Consider the following 25,673-nt stretch of genomic DNA (forward strand, 5'->3'; position numbering starts at 1 on the left):
ATATACTAATTATAAATGCATACTACATACTGCAGATGAAAACTATGTGCTATATAATCATTCATACTACATTGCAGGTTTACTGTTTTGCCAGAACTGCATTCTACAGATGCGTTCAACACACTACAGAGGCAAACCACATAATTCATCACATGCGTACTACATTCTACAGATGCATACTACATTCTACTGATGCATACTACACACTACAGAGACAAACCACATAATGCACCACAATGCATATTACATTCTACAGATGCGTACTACACACTACATAGGCAAAACACATAAAACGTCACAATGCATACTACATTCTACAGATGCGTACTTCACACTACTGAGGCAAACTACATAACACATCACAATGCATACTACATTCTACAGATACATACTAGACACTCAAGTATTCACATATAATTAGGTTCACTGTTTTGCCAGAACTACAACGTACAGGATGTAAACGCTGCACTATTTAAGGTGGAACGGATAATTCGAAAAAAAAAGAAGCTGGCGAATAGGGAAGCCAATTTCAGCCTCGTAAAATTACCACACTCTTCCCTTTTCTGTAAAGGGGGGAGTTCTGCAATGGTACAGTCTCCATAAAATGGGTGTGGTCGAGTCTTGCATATGAGATGTTACGTTTTTTTCCTCTCCTTACCGAGCGATTTCACACGGGACTTGGACTGAAAACCTGAGAGGAAGCACGTCCTTAAAATCTCCGTACATTTTAGCTGTTTGAAATCGCTTCGTTTAGCCTGCAAAGCGCCATTCGTGCTGTTGGGTAACGTTACTGATGGGCGGCTTATTATATGCTCCGCCGGCCAGATAGCCAAGTCATTTCGGCTGACGTTACTTTGTATAACGTTATTATTTCCTTTTCCTCCAAACGGGCTGCCGTGTTTCGTGCCTCGAAACTGATTTAACCATTAATTCCCTTTTTGTTTCTGTTTTTCGGACGAGGAGGCGACAGTCATACCGAAGAGGAAAGAAAAGAGAGGGAGGAGGACGAGCAGGGGAGGAAGGAAACGAACGAGGAGCCACAAAATAACAGAGGAAAAAAGACAGAGAGCGGTTGAGTGGAGAGCTTTAACGTGTATCGCGGCTGGAATTCATTTTGCTTCGTGAGTCGTTGTCAAAATAGGGACAGTGTGCAGCCAAAATAGCCAAGTCGAGATACAACAACGCCACAGGAATTGAACAGTGAACAGAAAATAGCCGCTCGGTTGATGAAATGCAGCCCTTGGCCTTCATTCCGAACCCTTTTTGATGCGTTTTGCCACAGCAGCATCGCTCAGGCCTGATCCGAAGCTGCCATTATGTCTGTTCACATCTGAGCACTGTGGGGAAAGAAAGACTGCATCGCTTCCTCAAGCCCCCCAAAAGCTTTCTCTGAGCTAGTCTTCCTGAGGCCAGAGGTGGTGAACAAACAGGTAGGCGACAGCTTCGTGTTTGTAACGTTTGTCTACCTCTATGCAAACAGGTAAACGTTATTCTGCCTCGAAAAGGACGAGGATGAAGCTGGCTTCCTATTCGAATTTTCCGTTCCACCTTAAATGGTGCAGCAGTTGCGCTCAGCCGAGGCGCCAGAATGCAACTGCTGCACCGTTTAAGGTGGAACGGAAAATTCGAATAAGAAGCTAACTCCAGCTTCGTCACAAATATGGCCCATCCATATGTCCATGTAACAAATGGCCAGATTAACCTCTTCCAAAAGCTGGAGCTGGATTGCCAGTAGGTACTTCTCTAAAAATACATACTTCCTTCTCTGCTCTTCTCACCAGTAAATCCTTTTCTGCCATCAGTCATGAAGACTGTCATCAATGGAGGCTGAATTATGTAAGATTTTGCACTAGTCGTCATACAGGTGGTCTTATTTGCTCTTATCTTAATAGAAATGGTCTTAAAACGTCTCTTAAAGTCTAGCTGAGCTGATTTCTGAAGCCTAAAGCTGGCTTGAGGAGCCTTAACCTTATGGCGTGTTATAGAGGCTTCATAAGGATGAGTGGAGGGCCAAAATCTCAATGTTGGTGACTCAGTTATACTCACTATACCATGATCTGGCCGTGATGGAGGCGTCATATTTTGAGAATATGTACTGATATATATGCATCATCCACCCATCAAGTTGTTAAAGGATGCTGAGGCTGCAGATCCTGCATGATTTAAATAAGCGTTGGTCTGAATGTTGACCGTGATGCAGATGTTGGGTATTTATAGAGATGTGGGCCACATTTCCAGCTCGTTTGGCCATGAGATGCCCACAGAATTGAGAATGTGCCTGGAGGGGTGCGGCCAGCCTGGCTGGCCTTTTCACTGTGCAGCAGAAGGATGTGACCACAGTGGCACTGTGGGGTCTACTTGGAATGTAACACTGGACATTTGCTTTCAAAACTGTTTTCTGAGCATTTTTTAAGGCCTGATGTAGTCCAGAAAAAAGGGAAGCCTGAACTCTGATCCAAACGGCTCATCCTACTTATCAACGAGGTGGGCCTTAGGCTCGGGACCACAGCACCAAGCATCATGACACAATCTTGGATGTTGCGCTTTGAAAACAAGCATGATTTGAGACCAGTTTGGGCAGATTTCTATGTTCTCCATGTTCTATGTGTACAAATACGTTCTACGTATTGCAAAGGCCATTGAAATGTCTTTTTTAGTCATTTGAATAATGAAGGTAACACCAAGCTCTAGTTCTTGAACAGGGATTATGCTTAGTCCAGGAATTTACAGCGAACTAGGCTCAATTTCTGTCCAGGAAACCAAAACCAAATAACCGAATAACCAAATTTCAGTCTTGGGCTAAGGCCTTACTGACTGGACCTCCATACAATTTCACACCATGATGAGAACTTCTGTTCATCTCATGAACCAGGTTGAAATGAACATCTTGTTTCATCTACTATATTAGCCCAATCTAAACTCATTCACTTTTTAGGTGGTCCAACCTGCGACACATGTTCTATATGAGCTAATAAATGTCCCGAATAGAATAGCTGACTTTGGTTGTGGTTCATACTAGGGCTGGGTTATATGACAGTATATATCATCATCGTGATAAATTATGTTTCTGAAAATATCGTACATATTGTCAGTACTTGCAGAACACTGACCAACTATTATAACTATCATAAAGAGAGCAAAAATAGTCCTGTTTAACTGGATTAAATGCAACACAGTATGCCAAATATTAAATTAAAAAATAATTGTATTCACAGTTTTTAATATTATTTTTTCAAATTTTGCTCTACTGGTTCTTTTTTCTCTGTTCCAACTGATCAGATGTCTGAAAAAATAAATATGGTGACATATCGTGTATCATGAAAATCGCAGTATTATATTTTTGTCACCTCTAGTTCATACTACATATTTTTTTTTCAGGAAATCCAGTGTGGATCCTAGTATTTTGTCGGAATTATTAAAGTCAGAGATACTGTGAATTACAGCCACTTGTCCACGCTTTTCCGTTGCGCTACTGAATTATTTTAGTCCACTCAACATTAGGGATGCACCATTATGGGCACTGTGGGCTGATGGCAATATCTGATATTTTTTAATGTATATCTGCCAATGACAGTATGTGAAATTTTATAAAATGTAGAAATTGGGACTAAATACACATGGATTAGCATTATGGGGAGAGATAACATTCATTTAGGGTTACAAATGCAATAAAATGAATAAAAATGCAGATATTTTTGCTCAGTAACCCAATATGGCCTAAACATTATGTCACAAAATATTGGTTTGAAATTTCGGTTAAATCTAAATATCTGGTCCAAGGCGTTTAAGTAAATAGCTGCCAGTATCAGTATGATTCTAATAATGTTGTATATCCCTACCCAACATTAAGATGAAATCTAGTTGACTGTTTTGGTTTTCTTTAGTTTTACACACAAAAAAAAAAATGTTTTACTTCATGGTCTTGGGTAAAAATAGTACATATTTTAGTAAGTGGTGCAACAATTTCAATACAGTGTTCAAAACAGTGTATCCAAATTTAACACTGCATCACTGATATGCTTCCCAGTTTCTTTCTCATTTCCCGTTTTTCATGGAAATTGCAAAATTTAATTCAAAAATTTAATTAAAATGAAACAATAAAAGACTGAGCTTAGACGTTGCCCGTATTTTAATATCTTTTTATGGCATGTTGATATTGTTTCAGTATCATGTTGTGATGTTTTGTGTTGTGGACCAGAATTTGGACACCAGAGTTCATGTAAATTTCTAGGTTTCAGACCAGATCAGGTCTTCAGAACCTATGAGAAGGAATATATTTTATAAGTATATATTTTATCTTGTAAATGAAGCTTTGTATTTCACAGCTAATAGTGGTCCTGCAGCACATCCTTAAAGGTTCTGCAGGTAGAACAAACATTAAGCGAGCTAAACTCTGGATCACCACATACGAATATGAACGTTTTCTCACTGATACTGATTTTAAGGAGAATAACAATTTGGGTAACTGCTATTATCAGCAGATATAACTTTATATGGGGAAAAAGCAGACTCCCAGAGTCCACACTGTCAGATTTGATTTTATCAGTTCGAAATGGTGAAATTAAACAGCAGAAATGCACAAAATATTGTAGCCTGGGGGCGGAGCTTCACATCAGTTTAAAGAGCCTAAAACCATTATAACTCTCAGACATTAGTGAGTTTCCTCACATGAGAGGTCTGTTTGTTACAGTATGACGTCATATCGACTGAACTGGATTCTGTTGGTGTTTGTGTGAGTGTGGGTGAGATTGAAAAGATGGCCATCTTGGAAAATGGCCACCAGTGATGTAGCTAAAAAGCAGCGGTCTCTATGGCCCACCATTGTGTGACATTTTGTCTGTTTGCTGAAAGTCCCCAGCAGGTCCCTAACCTGTTAGTCAGTGTACCATCAGGATACTCATATGTTCCGCCTGCTCTGCTCCACATGCAAAGCGCTGTTGTGAGGGATGTATGGCTTCTCAGAATCTCTGTCAACATGAGACTGAATAACTGTTAACGGGAAATATGCAAATCTAGGTCACTCACTGAATGCAGGACAGTCGTTTGGTTGTTGGTTTGTGCTGTATTTGAATGTACCCACAAACATGCAAAAAACGGCTCATTTGATTTGAATGTGTTTACGTGCGACAGTCTGATGCAAATAAGCAAACAAAAATCGATATAATCCAGCATGTTCCCCAAAAAATCCTGTCAGTTTTCATTTTTTTTTTAAAAAAAAGCTATTACTATGATTTTCTTTCATAATTATTGTGAAAAGTACACATGCAAAGTTAAATAAATGTTAAAAAAAATGTGCCACACTGTTTATTGAGTGATGCCATAAAGAACCACTTTTGGTTCTCTAAAGAACCATGTTGGAATATGAGATTTAAGAACCTTTTAATGACCCAGGGAACCTAAATCTGTGTTTTATTTCTAATTAGATTAATCTTGTTCTTGCATTCAAACAATAAAGACGTACTAAGTATGACCGTTGAATAATGTTCCAATGACCAATAAATGACTCATATATTTCACCATATTTCTTCCCTCTAAACTGCGTGGTCCTAATCTTGGGTAATGCTTCCGTAAGCATTCCCTTTACCAAAGACAAGGCTGATATCTTCTGCCTCGCCCACACAGTTTCAGAGTCTGAGAAACTTGAGCAAGCTAAAGCTAACCCACCATAGCCAAAAGCTACCAAGCAAGACCACCTGTCTGTAGCTACCTGTCGCCCGTTCATTTGTTTATGTATACACAGACACTGTTTGTTCGTTACTTCATTCATGAGTTGCTTCGTCCATTTATTTGTTCCTCCGTGACTTTTTTCGTCCAGTTATGGTCACATTAAAGCTGGATAATGATTTTAGTTCTGTATGAGTGGCGGAGCAGTCTAGGGCTGTTGGACAGAGAGCCCGTAAATCAAGCTGTTCTTTAGCCACGCCCTCACAGTGCTCAGATAGATCTGATCAGCGGTTTTCAATGCGTGTTTGTTTAAGATTTGTGTTTTAAATTTATCAATCACACTTTGCTGGATGTTTAAACATCTGTCTAAACATCTGTCCGATGACCCGCCTTGTTCCTGGAGATCTACTTTCATTCAGGTTTCACCTCCAACTCAGATCTAACACATCCCATTCAACTACTCCTAGCACCTCTGAAGGCAGCGATTAGAAGGATCAGATTGGGTCTGTTAGGGTTGGAGTTAAAGTCTGCGGTAGACCTGAACGATTAATCGTTTTTATATTGAAATTGAAATTGGAAAGAGTGCAATTTTCACGATCGCAAGAGCTGCAGTTTTGGTTGCATCTAACATTATACACAGTTGTCTTAGCTGGCTTGAATAGGAGAACTTTAACCTAGCTGCCATCCTGGCACACTAGATTCAGCATTTAAGCCTCGAGCCTGACAAAATGGATGTGGTGGTCTTCCAGGCAAAAAAGGGCCGGAAGCTTAATTTAAAGAAAAGAATCGTATTTGAATCATGATTGAATTATTGATTAGAAAAATTACCATTAGATTTGTCCCACAAATCATTCAGGCCCATTTTGCAGGCAGGGGGGTCTCCAGAAGCAGGATTGATAATTGATGTTCTGTACCAATTAAGGGTTCTTTTATAGAACCTTTACATGATGTGGAGAAGGTTTAGACTTTAAAAAAGGTTCTTCACATGTCATATACAGAGGGAAGGTCTAAAAGGTGTTTAGGGAACCATAGATGGTTCTTCTATGGCAGATTGGGTCGATTAGGGTTGGAATCAAAGTCTGCAACCCGACTGTACCATTTTTGGCTCCTTAATTTTTAAGTGTACAGGACAAAAATGACCATCTTTAGACTTCCACAGGACATAGAACAGTTTCCAGTTTTGAAACTGTACTTGAACGTAGAATAAGCTGGAGGCTTACTACGTGAGGTGATTGCACTGGTCTGAAGAAGCTAAGAATCAGTAGCTCAAAAATTTAGCAGCAAGCAGAAGAATACATTCGAAAATATGTTTTATTATTCAAAAAAATAATGTGTCGGACGAAACAGATGCTGCCTCTTCAGATGTGAGCTAAGTGGTGCAGCGCTGGATGCTGATGAGGACTAATCACCTTACACAATTTACTACATTTACTCCTCAGTGGACGATGTGCCAAAACGTTCGATTTTCAAAGAAATATATTTCCACTAGTCATAGACCTTTAGGAGAGTGAGTGCACGTAGCAGCCATTCTGGTTTTGCACTTGGGCCAGTAATTTCCAGTCATACGAGACCAAACTCCTATCTCTTTGAACGAGGTGAGATGTATAAACTCGAAACTGAAAGCCACATTGACGTTTCAAAAACAGATTTGAAATCACTGATAACAACTGACAAATGGCACAAACGTCGTAGTCTATGGCTCAAATTACACATATATAACATTGTTTTTTTTTGCATATCTCCACAACGGCCGAGGGCTTTCCCCTCCATCCCATTATTGAAGGGCGGGGCATTTTCCGTAAACAGACGCCATGTTGAGCGTTTAAAGCTTTCCCATTCATTTTTCAAGCAGTGAACTGTCTCCACCACCTTTATAATGTCTCTGATACAGCTAACATCAATTAGAGAATCCTAGCCGCAGTACATTTGCCTTCTTAGTCACATCCTTAAAACGTTCTCATGCACTTTTGTTTATACATGCTTACAAATATGAGGGAAACCGTAACATTTTTACTCTCTTGTCACAACATAAGTGCCGTTTCATTGAATCGTTAGTCTGTATATTTTCTCCATGTTTCTGCTACTGAAATAAAACCAGTACCAGAATAGTGATTACAGTATTCAAATACGAGCATCTCATACAGTTAACTGTGTACTCGAGTACCTGTGTACATTAACATTCACTAAAAATGTTTGGCAAAAATCTTACAGATTACCTATTAGCATGGTAGCTAGCTTTGTGGCCAGACTAGCTTCAGTAACCATCATTTATGTTGGATAGGATTAGATATGTTCTAATAAATGATTCTACCATAAGATGGAAATACTAAAACAACTGTGAGAATATTGTGTTGCAGCTGTAACAATAGGTTACAGTTCCTTGAACCATTTTTGCTGCCTTGTATACTCTTAAAAAAGATGGTTCTTCAAGGGTTCTTTAGTAAAGACAAGAGCCATGAACACTCAGAAAACATTTGCATGCTAAAAGGGTTCTTTACAACATGAAATCGTTCTTCAGATTGAAGGAAATATACAGAACCTTCTTGAAAAGGGTTCTGTATAGCACCACAGAAGGTTCTATTGCTACAAGCTTGACATGATAACAATAGAAGAACCCTTTTTGGTGCTATAAAGATCATATACAACACATTCCCCATCAATCTGAAGAACCATTTCACCATGCAAAGAACCCTTTAAGCAGATGTTTTTTTGAGTGTTCATGGTTCTGTATAGAACCACTCTCTGTACTAAAGAACCCTTGAAGAACCGTCTCTTTGAGTGTGTACTTTTTCAGAAACATACAGTTCACACTGAAAATGCTTGACAATTTCTGTAAGGTTACACACAATAATTATTGTATCTACTGTATAGCATTTTTCGGTAATCCTAATCTTGTTCGGGCCCTGTAATTAGCTCTGGATCACTGGAGACACTGGATTACACTTTTATCCAGATTACAGCAGATTAAAGTGGTCACTCCACACACACCCAGACTATGATTCAAGCAGCTAACAGTATTGCACAGATTATGAGGGTATTATACTAATGTCTGTAAATAAATACGTACAGATGTGAAATTAGACTGTCTTATTTTACTTGTCCATTTAATATTCAGTGAAATTATTGTGCCATGTTGTCTGACCTAACAGGTGGCTGAGGTTGAAAGTCAAAGTTCTTTCCAAGATGAGTGAGCTGGAGCAGCTTCGGCAGGAGGCTGAGCAGCTGAAGAACCAGATACGAGTAAGAGCACCTTCCATACGGTTAATGAGCATCTTCAGGGCTCCTCATAGTTACTGAGCATTCTAACTGAGTTGACCTATCCATGCTCTGCCCACAAACGCATTCTTGCATGATTGGACAAGCTTTACAGAACATAAAGCTCATTCAACTTTGAGAATTGGAGAATTTGTAGCACACAGCATGTTTTTTGTCATAACTACTGATATTTTGAGTGTGATTCATTTTTTTTAAGTGAGTCATATTTATTTTGTGGGTGTGAACGGTTGCACTGTTAGGATGGATTAAGTGTATGCTTGCAAAATCAAGATTTTTAGGAATAAACATTTGATCTACAGGCTAAACAGGAAGTTCACCAGCTGCTTGGTGTCTAGCTAAGTGAACATTATGGCCTACAGCAGTGGTTCCCAACCTGATCCTCAGGGCCCCCCAGACGTTCCACATTTTACCTTCATCCCTATGTGTTGCAAGTCGGGTTGGAGCAAATATGTGGACCCTGAGGACCGGGTTAGGAACCACTGGCCTACACCACTAGTTACTGGAGCATGTCTGATGGTACTCTAGAGGGATTTGCTGGCAACATTTTCCTTGTCATACTCATCATATATATGACATTATGGCGGAAATAGAACATGTTGCCTTGAGCTGTTTGACGCTATATCATATAAGTCAAGCTACTCTGTAAGCACAACTGAGACAAGTAGAGCCTTGGCTTGCTAGCGATGTCAAAGCAGCTGGAACTATGAAGTTTCCGCTTAGCCTATTATTATTCAGCTGTTAAGAGCTAAAAACGTCTTACATGACAAAAATACTGAAGATCATGTTACTGAATCATTGAGCATCTTCGTAATAAATCATAATTTTTACAGTATCAAGTCTTAAAATATCTCTCACGATATCTTCTCACAGTATTTGACAAGTCTTACAATATCTCTCACAGTATCTCACAATATTATCATACCTTATAATCTCATAAGTCTTACAGTATGTCTCACAATATCTCATTATTCTTAACTCCTACAATCTCTCATGTTGTATATTGCTCACTGTATCCTCTGTCTTACAGAACTCTTACAATATCTCTCACAATATCTAATAACTCTTACAATATCTCTTTCAATATCTCCTAAATCTTACAGTATCCCTGTATCTAATATGGCTAGAATATTTCTCACAGTATCTCACAACTCTTAAAATATTTCACAAAATCTCATAGTATCTCATAAACCAGAAGAAAATCTTCATTCAGTTGTGTAGTTCAGTCATTGGTGCATAATAATCCACAAGGTGTGCTTCATATGTCCATTCACTGTTAAATTAAAGCTGGCACCCAGTTAAATCCAGAGCATACAGAGTGTGTATGTGTGTTGGCTTGTGATTAATTTCTTACTCTTCCTTGTTTTTTTTGCAGGACGCAAGGAAAGCATGTGGGGACTCCACCCTTACTCAGGTAAATCTTACATATACCTATAAAAACCTCACAGAATTTGAGAGTGGATAAAGAAAATATGTATTATAATAATTTCTCATCTATGTAATATGTGTTTGTGTGTAGATAACGGCAGGGCTGGACCCAGTGGGTAGGATTCAAATGAGGACGAGGCGCACTCTGCGAGGTCATCTGGCTAAAATCTATGCCATGCACTGGGGTTCGGACTCCAGGTACTCGCGCGTCCTTCTAACCTACAGGCCTGCTGTTAGACCACTTTATGGCCAAGCTTTCTACTTCTGAGGGATCGTCTTACACCATACTATAGATAGCAGGGGGTGTAAAACGCATCAATATGAAAGTGCATTGATTTTGCAATGTTTATAATAGATTGTAATAGTATTAAATTAAGTGCACACATTTCTTAGGCCAAATTCAATTCTCTGGCTGTTTTTAAACAAGAAAATCCCTCAATGTCACATTTGTGTACCCAGTGTATTTTTAAAATACTTCTGAATGCAGTATTCCTGATAGAGCAGCTGCTTTGCACACCTGATTTTAGTCAGAGCTGCTACTTCGTTTTCATCCACAAGAGGGTGCTATTGGTAATTATTAGGTGAAGAGGGAGCGCCGCAGTCTGTGAATTAAAAAAAAAAAAAGTCATTTTTCTCCCTCTCCATTTCTCTTCTCCTCTCAGGCTCCTGGTTAGCGCTTCACAAGATGGTAAACTCATCATCTGGGATAGCTACACCACTAACAAGGTACTGTTACCCAACACAGGCAAATCACTCAATTTTACCCAACATAGATGAGACATTTTATCAGATGCTGGAAGCAATTTAGGCGTTTCTCTTATGATAGTTGGGAGGATTTAAATTATCCTACATCTTCATTATAATATTGAAACTCAATTTTGTACTTTTTATGTTATTACAATCAAAACCTTAAAAATATCTTATTAATGGAACCTACACAGAGGTCATAGCCTTTGTAAAATAGTGTACTGCCATAACTGCCCTGAATTGCATGTTGTTAACCTAACAAATATAAAATAAAGGTATAAATATTATCAGTTACACCTTTTCACAGAGCCATTTTTATTACCGTGGAATATATAGAGATGTGCTGTGATTTGTCACAGCGTGCTACACCAGTGGTTCCTAATGGGGCTCGACCATTATAAAAACTTTGGGCTAAAAATACAGATAACTGATAATATTAGCAATCTAATACATTTTTGTATTTATTATTTAGATTTGAATTTAATACTAGTTTTCGTTAAACAGTGCTTTACTCAATGATGACAACTATCAAATATGGCTGTTTTCAATAGTCATGTTTCTCAAACAGCAGAAATTCCTAATTTTAATATTGTTATATACAATATAGCTACCCAGAATTCTTTCTGTTTTTATTTTCTGTTAAATACTTCTTCTTTTTTTATTTTTCATTTGTTGTCTTCATAAGTAAGTACTTGTGTTATAACATGTTATTCTAATGCTAAAGGTTAGTTTTGGAGGCATTTGACATGCTTTTGTCAGTTTTAACTGTGATGGTGTTTTACCGTGATGTAGTTAAAAAGAGGCTGCCTCATATTGGGCTCACCCAGTTGCACAACTGTCTGTGGTTTCATCTCATTTAAATCCCGATGATCCCGCGGTCAGTATCGCATAACATTATGAGCCAACCAAAACTGCTCAGGCCTTCAGACTTCTGATCCATTATATGATTATCTGAACCAAATGTGTGGAGAAAGGTTTCTTCAGGACCAGGACTGGAAAACACTGCTTTACATATATAATGGAAATTACTCAGAACTGAATTGTCTGATTGGGCAGATCCACGCCATCCCGTTGCGGTCGTCGTGGGTGATGACGTGTGCTTACGCCCCATCTGGAAACTTCGTAGCCTGTGGCGGCCTCGACAACATCTGCTCCATCTACAGCCTGAAGACCCGTGAGGGCAACGTCCGAGTCAGCCGAGAACTACCTGGACACACAGGTAAACACACACACAGGCAGATGGTTTCACTGGGTCTAATTCACCAGTACCTAAATTAGTTCTCGAGAAAGGTCCTAAGAAAAAGTCTACGTCAGATTCATGACGTGTTCTTAGACCAAAGAATTGTTCACACCTCTGTGTTCTTGAGTGTGTGTAGATTCTGTTCTTACCTAAGAACAAATTCCAAATAAAAACAGGTGAATATCAGAATCTCTGTGAAAACTGTGCAAGCGGAATTGTTTTCTTAAGAACAGTTGGTGAACAAGGATGTGGTTGTATTTGTTTCCTGTTTGTGTTCCATAGGTTACCTTTCCTGCTGCCGCTTCATTGATGACAATCAGATCATCACTAGTTCAGGAGACACCACCTGGTGCGTTTGACCTTCTGTTCTCATCACATGACTCCAACTGCCCTAATCTACATTATCACATACAGTTATTTACTAGCAGGACTGGGAAATATGGCTGAATATCTTATTATTTTTTCCCTTATCATTTTGTGTTGATAATATTTGCGAACGTTTCCTAATGCACAAAGTCTGAATTATGTTTTGATCCCAGAAGAAAACAGTATTTTTCTGAAATGCGTGATGTTTTTCACCTGATTTAATAGCTGAAAGTAGCTAAAACAGTCCTGCTGGTTTGTGCTGTAGTGAACAGTTCCTTCTTCCTCCTTATAGTGACTGAAATGTGCACGTTAAACAATTGCTGCTTTTAGTATACAGGGTGCCAAAGTTCAAGCTGTAAGTACTGGATTGAGGAACATTGGTTACTCGCATTAAACATCTGAAGTGAATTCTAGTCTTACATTTTCCCCTTTACCTTCAATTAGCTGTGAGAAGTGATCAAATCTGTAAGTGTAAATTCACTTTTAGAGTCTAACTGTATCTTTTAAGGACATTTTTGAAAGTTGCAAAGTTTACATTTAAATTGACAGCTTTAAAGTTATCCCTATCATTTAACTTAAGATCTTTTCAAGGCCACAGAACGGAAAACAAACATGCATTATCAGTATTAAAGAAAGTTCAATTAATCATTATCATTGTATCACCCAGTCTATTTCTCATTGAATCTCCATCAACACTCTTAGAATAGAGTGGCTGTGGCTTTTTATTTGTTTCTAATAAATGAATCAAGTAAGAATCAGAGCATGTATGATCTCCTAAATGATCACCAACGTATACAAATGAAGCCATTTGTCTATTTCCACTATTATTTCTACACAAGATTATTAGTTCAGTTAAAATTTTAAGCTACTCTGCTTCAGAGTTCAAATAAAGACACTTATTGCATTGTTTGTTTGTGCTGTAACACTATAAATAATACTGGAGTTTATGTTTTTGTTCAGTGCTCTGTGGGACATTGAGACGGGCCAGCAGACCACTCTGTTTTCGGGCCACAGCGGAGACGTTATGAGTCTGTCTCTGTCCCCGGATTCCCGTACGTTTGTGTCGGGAGCCTGTGACGCCTCCATCAAACTCTGGGACATCCGAGACAGCATGTGCAGACAGACCTTTACTGGCCACGAGTCTGACATCAACGCCGTCTGTGTGAGTGCACAGTCTCATATGCACGAACGCACAGATACCGTATATAGACACATCTGAACTAGATGAACATTGACGTTTGCTGAATATCACTGGAAGCTGTAGTTGTTGGCCAGGACCTGAAACGGTACAACAACTAAAGACAAAAACCCACAGAATATGTTTGAAAACAGGACCAAAACTGAGAGAAAAGTTATTATAGAAGGCTTTTAACTGGTGATTTTGTTCTGGTTCATTTTCATAGAATCTCGGGGAACAAGACACATATTTTCAGGGTGAATACAATTTTTGATTCTGAGGTCAGGATTTGATTGTATTTTCAATATTTTACACAATGAAAATGTAGACATCTCTAATTATGTGTTACACCAGAGGTCTTGCTATGGCCCGGGATTTTGTAATCACTAGTAGGTGTAACACTAGGAGAAGTTCAGTTAACTACCAGCAATTACATAATCCAGAACTGAAAACTGAATTCAGGGTCCAGATTTTAAAGACCTCTAGACTAAACAGACTTTGGCAGAAATATAGAAAATTTATTTCAAAACAATAGACAGCAAAACAGTGCAGAGGTATAAACACTACAAAAATAGATGCCATGTTTTAATCACTCTCAGAGGTTTCCACAAAACATGGTTAATGAGACAGAGGTGCGTATCAGCAGTACAGTTTGAAATGTCCATACACTGTTTTAAATGTTAATGTTTTCATTTTACTGTGTTGAATTGTTACACTGTTAATAGAATCAGGGATTTAAAGCAAAATATTTTTCATTTTGGTTTGTTTCTGTACACAACCACTCCCCACTTGGTAGCCAGTTAGAACAAAATAAGAGTGTTTATTGTTCTCCTGATACAGTGTGTAAAGTTATTTAAATAACAGTAACCCCAGATCAGACACTGTTGCACTGCTTCAGTAAAAGTTTAATCGAAACAGAGTAATGTTATTAACCTGTTAAACCCAGTGTACGTTGAAAAAGCTTCCTGTTTTCTGATTACGTTCTGTAAATAATATTTTGTTTTCGTTTCCTGTTAAATGCTTCTAGTTTTATTTATTTTTTCAACTTCATTAGCTGAAAGCAGGCTGTTCCTTTATGATGGCACTTTCAAAGCTCTCATCTCTAAATCTTCTGACATTTTATGATATTTAGGATAACAGTGGAAATCCCAGGTGTTTTTATGTTCTCTCGCTGTTTTTATAGCATTCAAATTGAAGCTTATATGGTCTCTCTCTCTCTCTCAGTTCTTCCCCAGTGGCAGTGCGTTTGCCACCGGTTCAGACGATGCTACATGCCGGTTGTTCGACCTGCGGGCGGACCAGGAGCTTGGCCTTTATTCCCATGACAACATCATCTGCGGAATCACCTCAGTGGCTTTCTCCCGTTCGGGCCGCCTGCTGCTTGCCGGCTATGACGACTTCAACTGCAACATCTGGGATGCCATGAAGGGAGACCGTGCAGGTAGGTTAAAGTGGAAGCAGTCGTTTCTGGATTTAGTAGCGCTTTACTGGGGGCTTAAGTGTGACTGGTTATGAACACTATGCACAAAGCAGCTGTGGAAAGTAAAGGCTACATCTGCTCTTGAGTAGCTTTTAAAGCGTCTGTGCTTTACGTAAGGGGTCTTTTTTTTTTTTTTTGGGCAACTTTAACCTGGAGAAAACTAACAACAATATACCTGAGGTGCAGGAGGCAGTTACAATTCAGACAAAATTAATAAGATATAAAATTTATCATTTTTATGAAAATATTTAACCTTTATTTAAATGACTTTTAAACTCAACTGAGGCTGAGTGGGATGATTTCAGCATGCAGTCAGGGGCGGGAAAAATATATAATGAAGTGTTTGCTTACAGTAATGTGATGGTTTACAACCCTTGTGAGTTTAGAAGTTATGAACCACACTTAATTTGATTTCCACTGGAGTCCAAACGTCTGAGAACATAATGAAAATCTGGTATATTTTACATTTAAACCTGTACTGTAATAAACAGTAGAACATTTTACACTTTTGAAAACAGTTAAAAACAAGTAAGTGATGACAAATGTAGAAGAAATATTTAAGATTCTGTACCATTTCTAGGTCGCTGTTTAAATTTAAGCAGATTTGTGACATTGACCATGTTAAGGCTTTTGCACAAAAAGGTCTTATTTCTCCTGTTGACTCTCGTGTTCAGACGACTCAGGTGGGTTTATACTACTGTTCAAGGGCTTTTGCACAAACTTGCATCCATGCAAACTTGAGTGCACGGTCATTAAAGCAAAAGGGGGACATGTTTAAATTTAAAAGGTTCTTCTTTTCACTCAGATTGTTATATCAAGCATAAACTTTGTAATAGAAGATTTTGTATTAAATAGACAAATAGATGCATTTTCTCTAGTGGCATAGGTGTTCACAAGTTGACTCATCCAAGTCCAGTTGAGTCTTGAGTCTCTGGGGTGCCAGTATGAGTCAAGTTTTTAGTAGTGAGTTTTAGTTTGGTTTCATTATTAGCTGCAGGCATTGCACTGTACTAAAGCAAACCCCTACGAAAGACCTGTCAGGTTCAACACACCTTAACAAGCCTTTCAGCACAGAGAAACATTCAGTCTAAGGGACAGAACTGAAGCCCTACATACAGTAAATGAAGTGTTTAAGGAAAAAGGCAAAACTACTTGAAACTGTTGATTATTCTGTAGTTTGTATAACATGTATGCTAGCAAGCTAGACAAGTTATAAAGGATTTATTCAGCTATAAAGGAATGTGATCATCTATATTAGCTGGCAACTTTAGCTATATTAGCTATTGCCCAGGTTATCATACTTGCCACCAAAATTAAGTTAGCAGGGCATTTCAAACAGTTTTTCCACTTTCCTTTCAAACACTATATAGGTTTTACTAATTACCACATTAAGCTTGGTTGTCCTAGTTTAATCAGTGTTCTTTCTGTTTCTTTATCAAGTTAAAAGTCCTGAGTCTTGAGACTGTGTTGCATCACAAGTCATTTAAGGGTGTGTCCATGTCGAGTCACGAGTCGACTTGCGAGACATTTAAGAGCATGTCCGAGTTAAGTCGTAATTCATTTAAGAGCGTGTCCGAGTTGAGTCGTGACTCATTTAAGAGCGTGTCGAGTCACAAGTCAGTCAGTCATGATTTGAGTTAACATTTCTGACTAGCAGCCTCTCTTTTGGACCCCACAGCACAGTAAGCACCATATAACCTTTAAATGCTCATTCTCTTCCTCTTAGGAGTTTTGGCCGGCCACGACAATCGTGTGAGCTGTCTCGGCGTGACTGATGACGGGATGGCAGTGTGTACTGGCTCCTGGGACAGCTTCCTCAAGATCTGGAACTGACCTCACACAAACACATACACACATACACCTATTTAACAAGTACTTACACCACACCCTTCAGCACACAGTGTATGCCTACTTTACTGTACATAAGACAAACACAGAACCACACACACACAAACACATGCACAAACACGGAAGCGTATTGTACATACTATATATAATGCCAACTAGGTATGAGTTTACAATGACATTGCTTTATATACATAATGCCACACGAATCTGTACATGTCGCCAGTATCAGTGTATGCAGGTTTGGCCCACTAGTGCTAAACACGAATGTTCTATCACACACACACACACACACACACACACACACACACACAGAGAATACATCTACAGAGGACTTCAACACAGTGTAGATTACACACAGACTCCTACTTACCAAGTGACAAACACACATCTGGAGGAGAGGAAAAAGTGTTTGTTGGTGTCGAACACATCAAATTTGGACTTGTACTTAAACAGTATGTTTCTCTGAACACAAACACTTACAGCCAATCACTCCATTATACATGTACAATCTTTTCAAGATGGACACCAATTCTTGCACTCTGAGAAGACAGAGTGAAGACTTTGGGACTTTTTCCTGTTTTTTTATGTTTTATGTTTCCCACTATTCTAGCAAGCAGGTTTTCAGTATAGATGTGTCTGAAGTGGCTCTGTGGGTAGTGTGATATTGTATTAAATGAAGAAGAAAGCACTGAGGAAAAGGATGATGCTGAAAAAACTGAGACACTGGAAGGGCAAAATGTCTTGGAGGACTACATTTCCAGTTTGTTTTTTTTAGACGTGCACCGGCATATACGGTATATAAGTAATTCTAATAGTTTTCAGTTTAATTTCTTGTTTTGTTTATATTTTTTAAATGCTTATTTTATTCATGTTTCCCCATGTGCCTCAGATAACACTGTAAGGACAATGAATAAAAGCTGGGAAAAATAATACTGTTGAAAAGAATCTTCATAAAGTGTGCAAAACGAAACAAACAAACAAACAAAAAAAAAATCACACAATTTTTAACTGAGATCAAGTTATTTTTAATTTTCAAACAATCCCGTATTTAAGACATTACAGGCGTATGAGTTCATCCAGCACACTCTGTAAGACTGAAAACCATCAGTTCGTTAAAATCATCTCAAACTCGACCCTCTCATGAACGTAAACACTAAAAAATACATTTCTGAAACATCTACTTTTCTCCTTTAAACAAGAACTTTGAGAGGGAGGAAAAAGGAAAAAGTAAGAATGAAAGAAAGCAAAAAACATTTATCAACCCATCACAGAGGATATCAACTTTGTTGAGTTTTCCTATTGACCATTGACCTCTCCTGGTTACAGCAATCAAAATCAACCAAAAACCAATAATACAAATAAACAAACAAAAAATCATGAACTTCTTGTTTTCCATTCGCTGTAGTAAATATTTTACAAGTCAGCCAGGGGTTTACTTGCTGTCACTAGAGAATCGCAGAGAAATGCCACTGGTTAGCTTAATGCTAATAGTGTGTAGAGTAGATAAATGTGCCTCAAATCAGCAATTTAAGGCCATAAATGAGGGAATCATGCCCCTTACACACACAATCACAACACACTCTACCTGAAACTGGACACAGACCATATGTACCAGAGATCTCAAGGGTGAATTACGCTGATCCAGGATCAGTTCTATAATCAAACCTATATGATTATATTCATTTGGATGAGGAAGGCAAAAACTGATCCTAGGTTCACATTTTTACTCTCAGATCAAAGATAGTATGACTCCATGACCCACAGTCACTGCTAAATATACCTGATGAAAATCATCCAGGGAAACCGATGAACAGAACTTATTTTCTTGTTTATGTTTGTGGAACAAGTTTTAAAACCTTGTTTTATTTCCAACTGCGTAGGAGGTGTTTAACTGAATGGAGTACAGCTATCGGGGCTTTTCTGAGCAAAGTCTAGTCCTAATCCTAGGACTAGACTTGTGTTCTAGAACCAAAAAGAAATCATGAAATAAGACTAAGAATTCTGGAATTTCCTAAATTTACAAGGCTGAAGTTGGTTTCCCATTTGGAAGCTTCTTATTCACACGTTTCTGTTCCACCTTAAATGGTGGAGCAGTAAGAATGCGAAGAAATCTGGGAAATGAAGCAGACAAATTCTAATTCTAGAGTAAATTTGTTTACTCTAAAAAGACTTTTTGGAGTGATTCCATAAAAGAATCACTTTTCTTTTCCTAAAGATCCTTTCAGGGGATGCTTTTTTAAAGAAAATGAGAAGTTTAAAGAACCTCCACACACTGTAAAAGTCTCCACACCGATTGAAGGTTTTCATGTTTACATGGAAGAACGTTTTAAGGAACTTTTAATTTTTAAGGGTGTTGTTATAAACACTAGTCCAAAACTTTTGAATCTCAAATTTAGCATGATTTACTTGACTAATCAAGCTCCTGTTTGAATATGCAGCCTGAGCAAGCTTAGCTAAGAGTGCAACAGGAAGCCTGGCTTACATTCAGCATGCCTGTCAAGGCCACAGCTAGCCCTCCATATGATGTCACTATAAAAGTACAGGTAAAGAAAGGACAGCCATACTGAAGACACTGGGCCGCTGCTGCTTGCTAACAGCTGTAATGAGGATTCTCATATTGGGAGGAATGTGGTCAGTTGTGAGAGAATGACGAAATTAAAAATAAGAATTAACCTAGCCGCAAGCGGCAATGGAAGGGTTCCAAGCACGAAAGGTCACAAGGGGGCGTTCCAGCACATTTGTGGCACATACAGGACATAAAATGGTCCACATAACAGAAGAGTTTGATGTATTATGCAAACACTGTTAAAGTTTCTAAACATCACATTCAGTAGCTAGTCCATATATGGAAATTATGTAGCTTGTTTTAACTGTTTCTGTGACATCATGAAAATCAACATATTTACAAATATACACCTATACAGCCAGTTTAGCCTCGTCTATTTATGTTGAAGCTATAAGGAGTTATAAGGAGTTTAGCCTGGACTTCTTTTTAAATGAGACAGCCAAAAGTCAGAACAAAGGTCATTTACATATATCTGTCTTAACAACATAGTAATGAAAATGACCAGTTTCATTCTAAGGCCTAAAAAGAAGTTGGCAAATAGTCATGTGAAAATGAAAGACGACTCTTTTTGGTACATACACCCACAAAATGTCTCTACTGATTAATATTAGGTGTTTATGAGCTTTCGCTGCTTTGGAAGTACAAACAGTAATGGTTCCTGTGTCAATGTATACCATTATATACCTTTACAGCAGAGCTTAATAGTTTATGAGACAATTCTGGTAAATATATTGAAAACAGCCTGTGAGACGTGTATAAGGTTGGTTTGGGAAAGTCATCTACCCTTTCTGATGAAAGTGTTAACTTGGAGCAATATACCACATATCGCCGTCATGTCTGAAGAGGACGTGCAAGAGCTGGTTTAGTGACGTTTTCATACTATAGCACCCCTCATAATAATCTTTGGTGCTTGGAACCCTAAAAAGCTGATGTGGATGTGATATCTGAGCATGCTGCTGCTCTCTGTGACTAACTTGACGCATACTGGTCCTCTTTTTGCTTAGACTGATCCTCCTCCTCTCTCCATCTCTCCCTCTCAGGGCATCATGAGCAGCACACACTCAGATCAAAAATAACTCTCCTATTCACACATACACACACCCACGCTCCCTCTTTTCTAAAGCTCACAGCGAACAACGACACACAGAGAGAGGGAGAGAGAGAGAGAGAGAGAGAGAGAAAGAGGCACATCAGTCCAATTCCCTAACTAAAGTCATAAAGCACATATAGCCGAATGTACAGCTCTCAAAGCTAAAGCGGAAATATACATTGTGCTTAGAATATCATTAGGCCGGTAAAAGTGTTACACATATAAATCTGTTCCAATGGAAGGTTACATTCATTAAATTATCACAATATACATGTGGATATAGTCCTATGTAATAAAATAATCATCGAATGATATATTACTTTTTGATTCCATCGCAAATAGGCACCCTAAAACGGCTATATAAATTCAGTCTCTGTAATTTAAACCATTTATCTCTCTATATATAAGAACCTCTTTATTATAACGCACTATATGAAGATATACAGTACCAGTCAAAAGTGTTAACACACCTGATTGGATGTATCTTGTTCAGAATCATAAAGACATTTTGATCTAAAAGCTCGCGCTTAAATGCTTGACATTTGTTTATGCCTATTTTGCCAACAAGGTCAAGCCCATCCCAGGTTGTTCTTCATGAAGCTGCTTGAGAGAACTCCAAGCGTGTGCAAACCTTCAAGGCGTACTCTGAAGAATGTAAAGTAAGAGATAGTTTGGACTGGTTTAACATGTCTTTGGTAGGTAATTCTATAGTTTGATGTTACTGTTATTCAAAAACGTGGAAAATGTGAGGAAACCCTTCTTGTGGGTGTCCAAACTTTTGACTGGTACTGTGCACTGGAGAACCATTTGGATTCCACCATCCAGTTTTGTAAGGAACGCTGGGACATTGTTACATCACAATGCATGGAACCGGCTCGTTGCCACGGCAACCCCGACCACTGTCTGTAGAAACCAGCGCAACTCGCTGCAGCTTTCAAGCAATGGGCTCAGCATTGAAGCCTAGAGTTTGGGGGCAAATGAGGCTCGAATACGAGGCCCTAATTCCATCTAGGGGGGAAAGACCTTGCCTAACGCATGGCTTTGGGCCTGAACTAACTGTTCTGGCTAACGTCAGTTTAAGTGCACTTTCTTGACTTTCTTGATTGCACTGGGTTTACTTCGTCAAATCAGGAACTAGCAATTTTCCTTCTTCCCTGAATCGTTACAAATGGGGAGGATGGATTAGAAACCTGTATGGAAATGTTACAGCATCCTTTGCTCAAATACACACACATGCACACACACAAAACCCCACTCCAAGGCACTGCTATAATGGTAAACATGGTAGTTTGGCTTATTAAGCAACAAAATGGCTATAAATCCTGTAGAGTACATGAGTGTATGATAACTCAAGTGTGTACGAATAAACAAGAAAGTGAAAACTAGCAACTAGATACGTATGAGAAAGAATGAGAGAACAAGGATCACTGGCTACGATAAAAAGTAACTACATTTAAATATCTCAACAGATTGGTTTTTGCTAACGTGACACTGTGACAAGAACAAAACACAAGCATAAAACGAATATGCAGGGGTTTGTGTGTGCATGCGTGACTTGGTTTAACTAGAATTTAGAAGTACAAAGGAAGTATAAATTAAAAGATTTATTAAAGAAAGCCTCGCTCCAATATAGAACTTTAAGAACCTTTAACACACTTCAGGGTCTTTTTTAAACTATTTTCTTTAATATGTGATTTTCTCCTTATATAATATTCATTTTAATAATGCCTAATGCTACTGCCGTTGTGCATACCTTATAGAAAAAAAGTAGTTTAGCTGATGGGGTCTCTGCCTCAAAAGCCATCAGAAACAGGTTCTGACAAAAGTCAAAGTGCTTCGGTGTGTTACAATCGCATAAATCCTCTTCATTCAACTATCGCATTGAGAGCTTTTTTTAATATAGGCATCTTTCTGGTAGTAATAGCTAATATGCTCTTTCAGTTACACTCTATCAAAAAAATAAAACTAGGGTTGGGCGATATGACGATATGATGCTATCACGATACATGAAATCACAACAGGCTTTTCTAGCTCATCTGCTTGGATGTTGTGCCGCACAGTATTTGAAACGTTACTGGTATGTGGTATATAGGCCTGTTACAATTAATACATAGTCCATAGTGACCAATTATTCAAGCTGACTGCAGCTTGTTAGCTTTCACAATCAAATGTTTACATCTCTTCTGTGGATTGGCTGCATTTTTATCCATCAAAGCAGAAAACATTTTACTGAGACACATTGTTTCTTACGAAAAACTACATTTCTAACATTTAACTGCTGCTATAACACCTTTAGAGGGCAGCAGTGAGTAATGTTTGTTTATTCAAGCTCCAGCTGTGTCTGTCATCAAGTATCATTCAATCTAGCCACCTTAGGCGTAGGCTTGTACTTTAATAGTTGGCATACAGTACAATTAATCTGTTGACTGCAATTTTTCATTTAGCAATTATTCGTCAGCTAAGATTTCAGGACTGTAACAGGCCTAATCGTATATTGTGAAAATATGATGATATGTATCATATATCGTGCTATTATCTTGATATTACATTGCTGCCATATTGCCCACCCCTAAATCCAACCACATATAATAATTCAATAACTGAGCAGCCTTTCTAAGCAGCAGATCTTATTATGAACAGTAAATATCGTACGGTTTTGTAAACACAGATTTTGGATCCACAGTAGACTGTGCGAGCAAATGAAGGGGAAAGTTCCGATGCTTTTCTGGATTTGCTAGTATTGCAGGTAACATCACGCACGCACGGCCGAAGTCAGCGGCTCAAAGAGTAGAGCCCACTTAAGCTCGCCGACCTTTCTGCTATTGCTTTGGACTACACTGTGTACTTTACAGTACAGTCTCACACTCATACACACACACATACACGAGTCCAGCCAAAATCACTGTAAGAAAAAAAAAGAAAACCTGTTACCAACTAATGAAAAGTTCTATCCCAAAAAAAAGGATGGGTCCAAATATTTACCAAGGAAACTAAATTTCGCACTGCACGCCTGATGCAATCTAGAAAGACTAATCCAAATCTAAAAACAACACTTCCCGTAAGGCTATATCTCACATCTCACACCAGGGAGCCATTTTGGCAGCATAAATGCATGGCGCAGTTGTGAGATCCTTTGAGAAGTAAGTGAAAGATCAGTGTTGATTTTGAATAACGTAGTTGTGTGACGATATATGCTAACTGCTCAAGAAAAATCAGTGTAGTGTGTCGAAGCTTACTTCAAAAATTTCATTTTTAACAAGGCATGGATGCTATATACAGTGGCACGCATTCACAACTGGACTACACATTCATGCTGCCAAAAACTATCAAAGAAAAAAAAAATTAAATTAAGTTTAATGAACTTCAACTCGTCTCCTTGACCTCGTAATCCGACTGGGTTAAAGAGGAGCTCCCCCTTTGTGAAAACTTCAAAACGAGAACAGCACAAATACAGCACATATTGCAATAGAACAGCAAGAGATACAGTAGATTATTAAAGTAAGAATAATACCAAATACCTATACATACAGAGAATATCAAACTGCCCAAGATATACTGTTCCGACAAAGAGAGAGAAGAAAAAAAAAAGGCATTCTCAAAAGCTAAGTCAGAGAGAGACTGCCATGTAGTAGTGGTTACACTTCTGTGCCCTACAGTCGAAAAAAGCGCAACGCTAAATTCAGTTCGTAAAAGCAGTGACTACTAAGAGCGCTTTGACCACTTGAACGGTCAGTTGACTTCTTGTCGAATTCTGTCCAATTCTTGGCCGTACAGCTAAGAGCAAAATGAATAAAAGTGGCAAACCAGCTCAAAACATGATATCTATTTGTGAGATCTGCTCTCTACTCTTTTGCTTGTTGAAATGAAAAACGGTAAAATCACTGATATTTTGAACCCTTAAATGCAACTGATAAACAAACGACTAGGCTACTGCACTATACAGTACGGTGGAGAATGGAAAATTACAGATGCTGCAGTACTGCTCCCGACCACTAGAGGTGCATCCATCACCACAAAGAGTTCCAAGCTGTTCCTGCTGTTTTGTGCAGCCTCTCACACGCACACTCACTGCTGCTGCAGGGAGGCTGCTTCTCCACAATCGCTCTCTTCTCTCGTTATAAGGTTGGAATGTTGAAATAAGGCTCTTGAGTGAGCAGAAAGCAGACTAGTTTAAATCTGGTGATCTAGTTGAAGCGAGTACTTGGTTTGAAGCTAAAAGTAAGCTCCATTATGGCCAGTAAAGCAAAGGCGCGTACACGCATACTCACTCCCACACCCACACAAACTCTGTACAACAGGCTCCGAGTTAAGAGAAGAACCTTCATTCAGTGTGACAGTCTGCCACACGGGTGCTCCGCTGTGCATGTGTGTGGTGTGTGTGCGTGCGTTCATATCTCTGTTTTCAGGAGTGTGTCTGTGAGGAAGTGTTGTGTGTGAGCAAAAGCATGAGGACACTGTATCTCTTTGTCTGTGTGTGTGTGTGTGTGTGTGTGTGTGTGTGTGTGTGTGTGTGAGAGAGTGTGTGTGCGCATGTGAGAGAGAGAGCTGAGCAGAGCAGTGATGACAACGCTGCTCTATCACCAGTTCATGATGCAGTTTCTGTTCAGAGTCATGAAGTAAACCTGGCTGCTCCCTCCAGATCGCACAGAAGCAAAGAACACCTAAAAGAGAGGAGAGAGAGAGAGAGAGAGAGAGAGAGGAGAGAGAGAGAGAGAGAGAGAGAGAGAATACATTTGTGGAAGATGATTTATTAGGTGATACAGTTAGAAACTACAGCCCATCTGTTGTATAATC

The 25,673-nt window shown here is 38.8% G+C and overlaps 2 protein-coding genes across 5 annotated transcripts in view; one reads left to right on the plus strand and one right to left on the minus strand.

The window, feature by feature from the left end:
- Window positions 1-499: 499 nt before the first annotated feature.
- Window positions 500-18,642, plus strand: gnb2 (guanine nucleotide binding protein (G protein), beta polypeptide 2). Its single transcript, XM_036564402.1, has 10 exons — window positions 500-1,430; window positions 8,814-8,904; window positions 10,313-10,351; window positions 10,457-10,563; window positions 11,028-11,091; window positions 12,169-12,331; window positions 12,635-12,701; window positions 13,679-13,880; window positions 15,120-15,336; window positions 17,102-18,642. The coding sequence occupies exons 2-10, from the start codon at window positions 8,848-8,850 to the stop codon at window positions 17,206-17,208; spliced, it is 1,023 nt and encodes a 340-aa protein (XP_036420295.1). The 5' UTR covers window positions 500-1,430; window positions 8,814-8,847; the 3' UTR covers window positions 17,209-18,642.
- mink1 (misshapen-like kinase 1) overlaps window positions 18,233-25,673 on the minus strand; it is a 66,994-nt gene continuing 59,553 nt past the window's right edge. For all 4 annotated transcript variants that reach the window (XM_036564395.1, XM_036564394.1, XM_036564393.1 and 1 more), the window contains one exon: window positions 18,233-25,540. In XM_036564395.1, the coding sequence (XP_036420288.1) occupies window positions 25,457-25,540 (84 nt within the window). In that variant the 3' untranslated portion in view covers window positions 18,233-25,456. The remainder of the gene's footprint in view (window positions 25,541-25,673) is intronic.

The sequence above is a fragment of the Colossoma macropomum genome, unplaced genomic scaffold, assembly GCF_904425465.1.
Source record: "Colossoma macropomum unplaced genomic scaffold, Colossoma_macropomum, whole genome shotgun sequence".
In the NCBI taxonomy this organism is placed as follows: domain Eukaryota; kingdom Metazoa; phylum Chordata; class Actinopteri; order Characiformes; family Serrasalmidae; genus Colossoma; species Colossoma macropomum.